General features: G+C 41.9%; 1 protein-coding gene across 7 annotated transcripts in view; it reads left to right on the top strand.

The window, feature by feature from the left end:
* Positions 1-13818, top strand: part of ILDR2 (immunoglobulin like domain containing receptor 2) — a 275290-nt gene that overhangs the window by 94539 nt on the left and 166933 nt on the right. For 4 of the 7 annotated variants that reach the window (XM_069945913.1, XM_069945912.1, XM_069945915.1 and 1 more), the window contains exon 1: positions 9734-9917. The exons of 2 other annotated variants lie outside the window; for them this stretch is intronic. In XM_069945913.1, coding sequence (XP_069802014.1) covers positions 9869-9917 — 49 coding nt within the window. In that variant the 5' untranslated portion in view covers positions 9734-9868. Of the gene's footprint in view, positions 1-9733; positions 9918-13818 lie in introns of those variants that run through there. One more of the 7 variants, XM_069945919.1, reaches the window with a different exon arrangement.

Here is a 13818-nt window from a genome sequence, read left to right as displayed (position 1 = left end):
ACTTTACCTGTCCTTGCTGCACGGGTCCGGCGTCCTGCTCTCCCGCCCGGCCAATCAGTGTGTTGCCCAGCCGCAGCCAATGATTGGCCAGACGGGAGAGCAGGACGCCGGACCCGTGCAGCAAGGACAGGTAAAGTATGCTTACAGCGGGGGAGCCGGGAGCAGAAGGGGTTAAGGGCGGCAGAATTACATACTCGCTGCGGTCGTTTAGACCGCAGCAAGTATGTAGTGTATGGGAACTGCCAGGACCTGCCGGGCTCGCAGCGAGAATCTCGCTGCGAGCCCGTCCGTGTGAATATACCCTAAGAGCATTGCTTTGGTGTAATAGCTCTCTGTACTGGGTGGGAGGGGTAGTGGGGGAGGAGTATGGTCTGCATAGCGGGGTCTACAGCCCTGTACTCTGACCCAGGAAGTCTCCCTCACCTTCCACATCATAGCAGATCCACTTCAGGCTGGGGCTTACATCAGAGGACAGGACTGTGTGTGTGTGGGGGGGTAATCTCTCCATAGCTTTAACCCCTCTCTCCCCGGACAGAGAGCGCTACATTTATGTACCCACATCTGCCCTGCTCATTCCTTCTATACTGAAGTATAGAGAAGTTTCTGTTACTGTTCTCCTACACAGCTCTGTGGTTCTCACTTCCTGATTGGTCCATGCTGAACACACACCACCTTCTCCATTGCTGTCATGTGACCACACAGACCTCTGACAGCAGCCCTGCTTCTCTATTCTAGCCTGTTGTACTACGCTACTGCATTATGGGGATCTGCAGCTCCATCCTGTATCTACAAGCTGCTGCTGTGTTGTCAGGGTTATACAGTTACTATACATTATACACCACATGCTGCTATACTGTACAGTAACTTATATATCACATATCCAGCTGCTGTGTTATCAGGGTTATACAGTTACTATACATTATACTCCACATGCTGATTGCTATACTGTACAGTAACTTATATATCACATATCCAGCTGCTGTGTTATCAGGGTTATACAGTTACTATACATTATACACCACATGCTGCTATACTGTACAGTAACTTATATATCACATATCCAGCTGCTGTGTTATCAGGGTTATACAGTTACTATACATTATACTCCACATGCTGATTGCTATACTGTACAGTAACTTATATATCACATATCCAGCTGCTGTTGTGTTATCAGGGTTATACAGTTACTATACATTATATACCACATGCTGATTGCTATACTGTACAGTAACTTATATATCACATATCCAGCTGCTGTGTTATCAGGGTTATACAGTTACTATACATTATACACCACATGCTGCTATACTGTACAGTAACTTATATATCACATATCCAGCTGCTGTGTTATCAGGGTTATACAGTTACTATACATTATACACCACATGCTGCTATACTGTACAGTAACTTATATATCACATATCCAGCTGCTGTGTTATCAGGGTTATACAGTTACTATACATTATACATCACATGTTGCTATACTGTACAGTAACTTATATATCACATATCCAGCTGCTGTGTTATCAGGGTTATACAGTTACTATACATTATACACCACATGCTGCTATACTGTACAGTAACTTATATATCACATCGAGCTGCTGTGTTATCAGGGTTATACAGTTACTATACATTATACACCACATGCTGCTATACTGTACAGTAACTTATATATCACATATCCAGCTGCTGTGTTATCAGGGTTATACAGTTACTATACATTATACTCCACATGCTGCTATACTGTACAGTAAACTTATATATCACATATCCAGCTGCTGTGTTATCAGGGTTATACAGTTACTATACATTATATACCACATGCTGATTGCTATACTGTACAGTAACTTATATATCACATATCCAGCTGCTGTGCTATCAGGGTTATACAGTTACTATACATTATATACCACATGCTGATTGCTATACTGTACAGTAACTTATAAATCACATATCCAGCTGCTGTGTTATGAGGGTTATACAGTTACTATACATCATATACCACATGCTGATTGCTATACTGTACAGTAACGTATATATCACATATCCAGCTGCTGTGTTATCAGGGTTATACAGTTACTATATACATTATACATCACATGCTGGTTGCTATACTGTACAGTAACATATCACATATCCAGCTGCTGTGTTATCAGGGTTATACAGTTACTATATACATTATACATCACATGCTGGTTGCTATACTGTACAGTAACTTATAATATCACAGATTCTGCTGTTCCTCATTGTTTGTTTTATCTGTTTTACATGTTATTCAGAATAAAAAAATCATTATTTTTGGTGTGTGAAACCAATTGTCCGCATATCAGTGATTTCTTATGGGAAAATGATTTACTTTGGTGTAGAGTGGATTTAGATTACAAGCACGGTCCCGGATGGAATTATACTCGTAATCCAAGGCTCCACTGTATATATTTATCTTAACATAAAGGTGTTCTTATAAGAAATCTGATTAAAGGGGTTGTTCACCCCCATAAAATGTCTTACAAATCAAAAGTTAGAAAGTTATATCCATTCTTCCAGTACTTATCAGTTGCTGTATGTCCTGCAGGAAGGGGTGTATCCTTTCCAGTCTGACACAGTGCTCTCTGCTGCCACCTCTGTCCATGTCAGGAACTGTCCAGAGCAGCAGCAAATCCCCATAGAAAACCTCTCCTGCTCTCTAGATTGGAAAGAATACACCTCTTCCTGCAGGACAAACAGCAGCTGACAAGTGCTGGAAGACTTGAGATTTTTTTAATAGAGGTAAATTTAAAGTCTTGGTTACTTTTTGGCACCAGATGATTTGGAAAAAAAAAAAAAAGAGGTTGTGGGGGGTTGGCTGGGGGGGGGGGCAGGGGGAGAAGATGGTGAAAGAATTGGAAGAGTGTGATCATGACAAAGCTGGTTTTCTTCCTTTATGTCAGCTCTGTGCCTATAGTAAGGGTATAGATGGGGGGCCGGTTAGACCCCTGTGCTGTCTGTTACATCAGGGATATATTAGAAAGAAGCGTATGGCGCATTATACCACCACCTAACTGCATCTCATCCTTATCTGGCGAGATGTATAATGAAACAGAAGACGGCTGAGACCCTCCCCATGTTATATAAGGGATCTCCCTCTCATTCTTATATAAAATCTGATTAATAATGCAGAATGAGATGGTGGAAGAACAGGAGGCGCCTGATTAGAGCAAAGCTGCTCTCCTCCTCTGATAACAGCTCCGCGCTGATTAGGGGAATAGTGGGGAAGGGGGGGGGGGGGTGCCCCCAACCTGGCCACACTATAGAGAGACGGGAAGAAAATCATGTACGGGGTTATATATGGGGGTTTTATATGGGGGTTATATATGGGGTTATATATCTAGTTATATATGGGGTTATATATGGAGTTATATATATATATATATATATATATGGGGTTATATATGGAGTTATATATGGGGTTATATATGGAGTTATATATGGGGTTATATATGGGGGTTATATATGGAGTTATATATGGAGTTATATATGGGGTTATATATGGGGGTTATATATGGAGTTATATATGGGGTTATATATGGGGTTATATATGGGGTTATATATGGAGTTATATATGGGGTTATATATGGGGTTATATATGGGGTTATATATGGGGGTTATATATGGAGTTATATATGGAGTTATATATGGGGTTATATATGGGGTTATATATGGGGGTTATATATGGAGTTATATATGGAGTTATATATGAAGTTATATATGGGGTTATATATGGAGTTATATATGGGGTTATATATGTGGGTTATATATGGAGTTATATATGGGGTTATATATGGGGTTATATATGGGGGTTATATATAGGGTTATATATGGAGTTATATATGGGGGTTATATATGGAGTTATATATGGGGTTATATATATGGAGTTATATATGGGGGTTATATATGGGGTTATATATATGGAAGTTATATATGGGGGTTATATATGGAGTTATATATGGGGTTATATATGGGGTTGGGGTTATATATGGGGTTATATATGGGGGTTATATATGGAGTTATATATGGGGTTATATATGGGGGTTATATATGGAGTTATATATGGGGTTATATATGGGGTTATATATGGGGGTTATATATGGAGTTATATATGGAGTTATATAAAAAGTTATATATGGGGTTATATATGGGGGTTATATATGGAGTTATATATGGGGTTATATATGGGGTTATATATGGGGGTTATATATAGGGTTATATATGGAGTTATATATGGGGTTATATATGAAGTTATATATGGGGTTATATATGGAGTTATATATGGGGTTATATATGTGGGTTATATATGGAGTTATATATGGGGTTATATATGGGGTTATATATGGGGTTATATATGGGGTTATATATGGGGGTTATATATGGAGTTATATATGGAGTTATATATGAAGTTATATATGGGGTTATATATGGAGTTATATATGGGGTTATATATGGGGTTATATATGGGGGTTATATATAGGGTTATATATGGGGTTATATATGGGGTTATATATGGGGGTTATATATGGGAGTTATATATGGGAGTTATATATGGGAGTTATATATGGGGGTTATATATGGGGTTATATATGGGAGTTATATATGGGGTTATATATGGGGTTATATATGGGAGTTATATATGGGGTTATATATGGGGTTATATATGGAGTTATATATGGGGTTATATATGGGATTATATATGGGGGTTATATATGGAGTTATATATGGGGTTATATATGGGGTTATATATGGGGGTTATATATAGGGTTATATATGGAGTTATATATGGGGTTATATATGGAGTTATATATGGGGTTATATATGTGGGTTATATATGGAGTTATATATGGGGTTATATATGGGGTTATATATGGGGGTTATATATGGAGTTATATATGGAGTTATATATGAAGTTATATATGGGGTTATATATGGAGTTATATATGGGGTTATATATGGGGTTATATATGGGGGTTATATATAGGGTTATATATGGAGTTATATATGGAGTTATATATGGGGTTATATATATGGAGTTATATATGGGAGTTATATATGGGATTATATATGGGAGTTATATATGGGGTTATATATGGGAGTTATATATGGGAGTTATATATGGGGTTATATATGGGAGTTATATATGGGGTTATATATGGGAGTTATATATGGGGTTATATATGGGGTTATATATGGAGTTATATATGGGGTTATATATGGGGTTATATATGGGGGTTATATATGGAATTATATATGGAGTTATATATGGAGTTATATATGGGGTTATATATGGAGTTATATATGGGGGTTATATATGGAGTTATATATGGGGTTATATATGGGGGTTATATATGGGGTTATATATATGGAAGTTATATATGGGGGTTATATATACGGAGTTATATATGGGGTTATATATGGGGGTTATATATGGAATTATATATGGAGTTATATATGGAGTTATATATGGGGTTATATATGGAGTTATATATGGGGGTTATATATGGAGTTATATATGGGGTTATATATGGGGGTTATATATGGGGTTATATATATGGAAGTTATATATGGGGTTATATATACGGAGTTATATATGGGGTTATATATGGGGTTATATATGGAGTTATATATGGGAGTTATATATGGGGTTATATATGGGAGTTATATATGGGAGTTATATATGGGGGCTATATATGGAGTTATATATGGGAGTTATATATGGGAGTTATATATGGGGTTATATATGGGGTTATATATGGGGGTTATATATGGAGTTATATTTGGGAGTTATATATGGGAGTTATATATGGGGTTATATATGGGGTTATATATGGGGTTATATACGGGGTTATATATATGGGAGTTATATATGGGGGTTATATATGGAGTTATATATGGGGTTATATATGGGGTTGGGGTTATATATGGAGTTATATATGGGAACTATATATGGGAGTTATATATGGGGTTATATATGCGGTTATATATGGAGTTATATATGGGGTTATAAATGGAGTTATATATGGGGTTATATATGGGGTTATATATGGGGTTATATATGGGGGTTATATATGGAGTTATATATGGAGTTATATATGGGGTTATATATGGGGTTATATATGGGGGTTATATATGGAGTTATATATGGAGTTATATATGGGGTTTTATATGGGGGTTATATATAGGGTTATATATGGGGGTTATATATGGAGTTATATATGGGGTTATATATATGGAGTTATATATGGGGTTATATATGGGGTTATATATATGGGAGTTATATATGGGGTTATATATGGGGGTTATATATGGAGTTATATATAGGGTTATATATATGGGAGTTATATATGGGGGTTATATATGGGGTTATATATGGAGTTATATATGGGGTTATATATGGGGTTATATATATGGGAGTTATATATGGGAGTTATATATGGGAGTTATATATGGGGTTATATATGGAGTTATATACGGGGTTATATATATGGGAGTTATATATGGGGGTTATATATGGAGTTATATATGGGGTTATATATGGGGTTGGGGTTATATATGGAGTTATATATGGGAGTTATATATGGGAGTTATATATGGGGTTATATATGCGGTTATATATGGAGTTATATATGGGGTTATATATGGAGTTATATATGGGGTTATATATGGGGGTTATATATGGAGTTATATATGGGGTTATATATGGGGTTATATATGGGGGTTATATATGGAGTTATATATGGAGTTATATATGGGGTTTTATATGGGGGTTATATATAGGGTTATATATGGGGTTATATATGGGGGTTATATATGGAGTTATATATGGGGTTATATATATGGAGTTATATATGGGGTTATATATGGGGTTATATATGGGGGTTATATATGGAGTTATATATGGGGTTATATATGGGGTTATATATATGGGAGTTATATATGGGGTTATATATGGGGGTTATATATGGAGTTATATATGGGGTTATATATGGGGTTATATATATGGGAGTTATATATGGGGGTTATATATGGAGTTATATATGGGGTTATATATGGGGTTATATATGGAGTTATATATGGGGTTATATATACGGAGTTATATATGGGGTTATATATGGGGGTTATATATGGGGTTATATATGGAGTTATATATGGGGTTATATATATGGGAGTTATATATGGGGGTTATATATGGAGTTATGGGGTTATATATGGGGTTGGGGTTATATATGGAGTTATATATGTGAGTTATATATGGGGTTATATATGGGAGTTATATATGGGGTTATATACGGGGTTATATATGGGGTTATATATGGGGTTTCTACAGCTAAAAGTATTCTGATTAATAACGATATAATTTATAGCTTAGTGTATCCGAGAGTGTCTGATCCAGTGTATCGGATAGAGTGCCTGATCCAGTGTATCAGATAGAGTGCCTGATCCAGTGTATGGGATAGAGTGCCTGATCCAGTGTATCCCATAAAGTGCTTGATCCAGTGTATCAGATAGAGTGCTCGATCCAGTGTATCGGATAAAGTGCCTGATCCAGTGTATCGGATAGAGTGCCTGATCCAGTGTTTTGGATAGAGTGCCTGATCCAGTGTATCTGATAGAGTGCCTGATCCAGTGTATCTAATAGAGTGTCTGATCCAGTGTTTCTGATAGAGTGCCTGATCAAGTGTATCTGATAGAGTGCCAGATCCAGTGTATCTGATAGAGTGCCAGATCCAGTGTATCGGATAGAGTGCCAGATCCAGTGTATCGGATAGAGTGCTCGATCCAGTGTATCGGATAGAGTGCTCGATCCAGTGTATCGGATAGAGTGCCTGATCCAGTGTATTGGATAGAGTGCCTGATCCAGTGTATCCCATAAAGTGCTTGATCTAGTGTATCGGATAGAGTGCCTGATCCAGTGTATCGGATAGAGTGCCTGATCCAGTGTATCTGTTAGAGTGCCTGATCCAGTGTATCTGTTAGAGTGCCTGATCCAGTGTATCGGATAGAGTGCCTGATCCAGTGTATCGGATAGAGTGCCTGATCCAGTGTATCTGTTAGAGTGCCTGATCCAGTGTATCGGACAGAGTGCCTGATCCAGTGTATCGGCTAGAGTGCCTGATCCAGTGTATCGGCTAGAGTGCCTGATCCAGTGTATCGGATAGAGTGCCTGATCCAGTGTATCCCATAAAGTGCTTGATCCAGTGTATCGGATAGAGTGCCTGATCCAGTGTATCCCATAAAGTGCTTGATCCAGTGTATCTGATAGAGTATACAAGGAAAACAATGATCCAGCACTTGCGAAGAACGTTGCCTTTATTTTTCATTGCAAATCAAGCATGTGATACACCATAGTGCAGGGACCCCACAGAATTCAGACGCGTTTCGAGCGCATGCGCACTCTTGTTCACTGTACACAAGAGTGCGCATGCGCTCGAAACGCGTCTGAATCCTGTGGGGTCCCTGCACTATGGTGTATCACATGCTTGATTTGCAATGAAAAATAAAGGCAACGTTCTTCGCAAGTGCTGGATCATTGTTTTCCTTGTATACATTGGCACACACCAGCCAGGTGTGGATCCGGAGCACTGAAGAGTGCCAACAATCGGTGAGCTGATTATCTTTCTTTCACTTGTGTATATCTGATAGAGTGCCTGATCCAGTGTATCGGATAGAGTGCCTGATCCAGTGTATCGGATAGAGTGCCTGATCCAGTGTATCGGATAGAGTGCCTGATCCAGTGTATCGGATAGAGTGCCTGATCCAGTGTATCGGATAGAGTGCCTGATCCAGTGTATCGGATAGAGTGCCTGATCCAGTGTATCGGATAGAGTGCCTGATCCAGTGTATCGGATAGAGTGCCTGATCCAGTACCAGAGTTGCTGGACAGACCATTTTCTGTAATGGTTCCCACCACCTCCTCTATGTTTTCCATCAGTTTCGCTCCTCACTCCTTATGGAATCTCTTAAAAGGGTATAATGGAGGGGGGGGGGGTCCATTCCAGAAGCCCCCTCCCCCCCCTCTTGCTGTCAGTGAATGGGGCTGAAAAGCCTCCTCACCTCTGAGGGTTTGTTACAATTGTATTCAGTCTGGACAATGGCTAACTGGAGCTAACCCCATCAGGGACTGCCTGCTCTGGGACTTTGTTACAGTGTGTCAGTCAGGACCTCCAGCATTGTGTAGACTGGACAGCTCCTAACCACCATGGTGACCTGCCCCATTCTAGTCTATGGGACCTGCACTAACACTGATGAGAGGCGGTCTATGATCGCTTCCACATACAGCGCCCCTCCTGTCCTCAGGCTGGGTGCGGTAGTTCTTTTTTTGGAGTCAGGCAGCCATGTTTATTGTAATCCCGGATATCCCCTTGAAGCTGTTAGAGATAAGTAAAGTTCTTCCCATTCACTGACAGCAAGCAGAGGGACTGGCCCTGGGAGCAGATAGAGATTGATGCCGCCTGTTACACTGCGGGGAGGGGGGCTCAGCCTGGAATGCCTCTCACTTTCCGGCAGGGAGCCGCACAGGTGCCCGGGCACTGCTGCCAGGAGCCGGCACCGCTATCCAGGCGGCCGGGTGTCCGGAGCATACCACAGCGCCGGGGAGGGGGGCGGGGAGGTGAGAGGCGGCCACCCGCCGCGCACCAGGGTCGCTCTCATTCTCTCACGCTCTCTGTCCCCCCCTCCTCGCCGTTGCAGTGGTATCTCCCGCTCCGCTCCTCATTCTTGTACGGGAGCCCCCGCAGACAGCCGCGGAGAGGAGAGCCGGTGCCAGGTGCCGCCGCTGCCGCTACCGGGGGTGCTGTGGGCACTGGGCACTGGATGGAAGCTGCCACAGGACTGGGCTATGGCTGCTGCCACTATACTGGGCTGCATGGCTCTGCTTTGTGCCACAGGTAAGTGCTGCATGTAACTTTGCTCCCCTGCAGACTGGCATCTGCCCAGAGGACACCTGGGGGATGGGCATCGTGCTGGGTCACCCCCTGTCTTCCCCTTATCATTGGATCTGCTCTGCCCTTGACTCAATGCAGACAATAAAAAACAGACGGATTGCATGGGCATGACCCGGGGGGCTGGCATGGGGGCAGCCGGCTCATCTGGGCATTCTGGGGCTCTTGTTATGATGCCAATAGTGTGGGGGCATTGGCTCTGACCTGAGCTCTTGTTACAATGCCAGCAGAGTGTGGGCACCGCATGTGGTGCTCCTGCAGCAGACAATAGGGACAGGCGGTCAGCGCCGGGGGGCACGGTGTGAGGAGGATGACCCCCGGGGTCTCAGCAGATACGCCTGGGTGTGGGCACAGGGTAGCTCATGCAATGTGTGTTCAGTAAATCAACAGATTGTTGGCACTGGTTTCCCCGTTATGTGTATCCAAGGTGACAGTGGAGTGTGGGCACGCCATACAGTGTCGGGTATAAAGAATATGCACAATGCCATGTCAGTACCCTTCATTATTGATTCAGCTCGTTGCTGGGGGGTACTGGGCATCACTCACCCGGCTGATGGGTCACCTGTTTACAGGTGGGAACATCTGGTGCCACCGGTACAGCCATAGCTCTACTGATATATGAGCATCTGTGGTTATACAGAACCTGCCAGCTAGAGCGGGCACCTCATGGGTATGGGCTGATAATGACATGGACACCACGCTGCCCGGCACTAACCTGTTGTTGTGGATGGGTGATGATGTACGGTGACTGCACTAGGAAGGTGGTTGTTGTTAGATGGCGCTAAATGCAAATGGGCAAAGCTGTGTAGTGCCCCATTCATAATGTTATGTATTGTATTCATACATCACAGTGCCTGTACATGCAAGACTGTGCCCATATATACAAGACTGTGCCCTTATATACAAGACTGTGCCCATATATACAAGACGGTGCCCTTATACACAAGACTGTGCCCTTATATACAAGACTGTGCCCATATATACAAGACGGTGCCCATATATACAAGACGGTGCCCATATATACAAGACCGTGCCCATATATACAAGACTGTGCCCTTATATACAAGACTGTGCCCTTATATACAAGACTGTGCCCTTATATACAAGACTGTGCCCTTATATACAAGGCTGTGCCCATATATACAAGACTGTGCCCTTATATACAAGACTGTGCCCATATATACAAGACTGTGCCCTTATATACAAGACTGTGCCCTTATATACAAGGCTGTGCCCAGCCCATATATACAAGACTGTGCCCTTATATACAAGACTGTGCCCTTATATACAGGACGGTGCCCATATATACAAGACTGTGCTCATATATACAAGACCGTGCCCATATATACAAGACTGTGCCCATATATACAAGACTGTGCCCTTATATACAAGACTGTGCCTTTATATACAAGACTCTGCCCATAGATACAAGACTGTGCCCTTATATACAAGACGGTGCCCATATATACAAGACTGTGCCCTTATATACAAGACTGTGCCCTTATATACAAGGCTGTGCCCATATATACAAGACTGTGCCCTTATATACAAGACTGTGCCCATATATACAAGACTGTGCCCTTATATACAAGACTGTGCCCTTATATACAAGGCTGTGCCCAGCCCATATATACAAGACTGTGCCCTTATATACAAGACTGTGCCCTTATATACAAGACGGTGCCCATATATACAAGGCTGTGCCCATATATACAAGACTGTGCCCTTATATACAAGACTGTGCCCATATATACAAGACCGTGCCCATATATACAAGGCTGTGCCCATATATACAAGGCTGTGCCCATATATACAAGACGGTGCCCATATATACAAGACTGTGCCCATATATACAAGGCTGTGCCCATATATAAAAGACTGTGCCCATATATACAAGACTGTGCCCTTATATACAAGACTGTGCCCATATATACAAGACTGTGCCCATATATACAAGACTGTGCCCTTATATACAAGACTGTGCCCATATATACAAGACTGTGCCCATATATACAAGACTGTGCCCTTATATACAAGACTGTGCCCATACACACAATACACACAAGACTGTGCTCATATATACAAGGCTGTGCCCATACACACAATACACACAAGACTGTGCTCATATATACAAGGCTGTGCCCATATAGTCAAGACTGTGCCCATATATTCAAGACTGTACCCATATATTCAAGACTGTACCCATATATTCAAGGCAGTACCCATATATACAAGACTGTGCCCATATATACAAGGCTGTGCCCATATATACAAGACTGTGCCCATATATACAAGACTGTGCCCATACACACAAGACTGTGCCCTTATATACAAGACTGTGCCCATACACACAAGACTGTGCCCTTATATACAAGACTGTGCCCATACACACGACTGTGCCCATGTATACAAGACTGTGCCCATGTATACAAGACTGTGCCCATGTATACAAGACTGTGCCCATACACACAATACACACAAGACTGTGCCCATACACACAAGACTGTGCCCATATATACAAGAGTGTGCTCATATATACAAGACTGTGCCCATATATACAAGACTGTGCCCATATATACAAGAGTGTGCTCATATATACAAGATTGTGCCCATGTATACAAGACTGTATACGCATTAGTCTGCTCCCATTCACACCAAACTTTGCCCATTGAGACATTACGGTGCCCATTCATACTATACTGTGTCCATACAGACAATACTATGCCCATTCACATTAATCTGCACCCATTCACACCAAACTTTGCCCATTCAGAGAACGCAGCGCTGATTCACACTATACTGTGCCCATACAGACAACACTGTGCCCATTCACACTATATTGTGCCCACACAAGTCTGCCTATTCACTGCGCCCATATACACATCACTGCATCGGTACACACAGCATTGTGCCTATTCACACTATAGTGTGCCACCACACAAGACTGTGCCCATATACACTATACTGTTTCCTTCCACACTAAACAGTGCACTCAACTGTACACAACTGTGATATGTGCACTGACACACACACACACACACACACACACACACATACATCCTACTGCACCTCTGTACTCCACACTGTACATACAGTACTGCACCCCTCACACTACACTGCACATATAGTACTGCACCCCTCACACTACACTGCACATATAGTACTGCACCCCTCACACTACACTGCACATATAGTACTGCACCCCTCACACTACACTGCACATATAGTACTGCACCCCTCACACTACACTGCACATACAGTACTGCACCCCTCACACTACACTGCACATACAGTACTGCACCCCTCACACTACACTGCACATACAGTACTGCACCCCTCACACTACACTGCACATACAGTACTGCACCCCTCATACTACACTGCACATATAGTACTGCACCCCTCACACTACACTGCACATATAGTACTGCACCCCTCACACTACACTGCACATATAGTACTGCACCCCTCACACTACACTGCACATATAGTACTGCACCCCTCACACTACACTGCACATATAGTATTGCATCCCTTACACTACACTGCACATACAGTACTGCACCCCTTACACTACACTGCACATATAGTACTGCAACCCTCACACTACACTGCACATACAGTACTGCACCCCTCACACTACACTGCACATACAGTACTGCACCCCTCACACTACACTGCACATACAGTACTGCACCCCTCACACTACACTGCACTGCACATACAGTACTGCACCCCCCACACTACACTGCACATATAGTACTGCACCCCTCACACTACACTGCACATATAGTACTGCACCCCTCACACTACACTGCACATATAGTACTGCACCCCTCACACTACA

Source organism: Dendropsophus ebraccatus, chromosome 11 (genome assembly GCF_027789765.1).
Source record: "Dendropsophus ebraccatus isolate aDenEbr1 chromosome 11, aDenEbr1.pat, whole genome shotgun sequence".
In the NCBI taxonomy this organism is placed as follows: Eukaryota; Metazoa; Chordata; class Amphibia; order Anura; family Hylidae; genus Dendropsophus; species Dendropsophus ebraccatus.
Note: the sequence above shows the minus strand (reverse complement) of the source record. Positions and strands in the feature narration are given on the sequence as shown.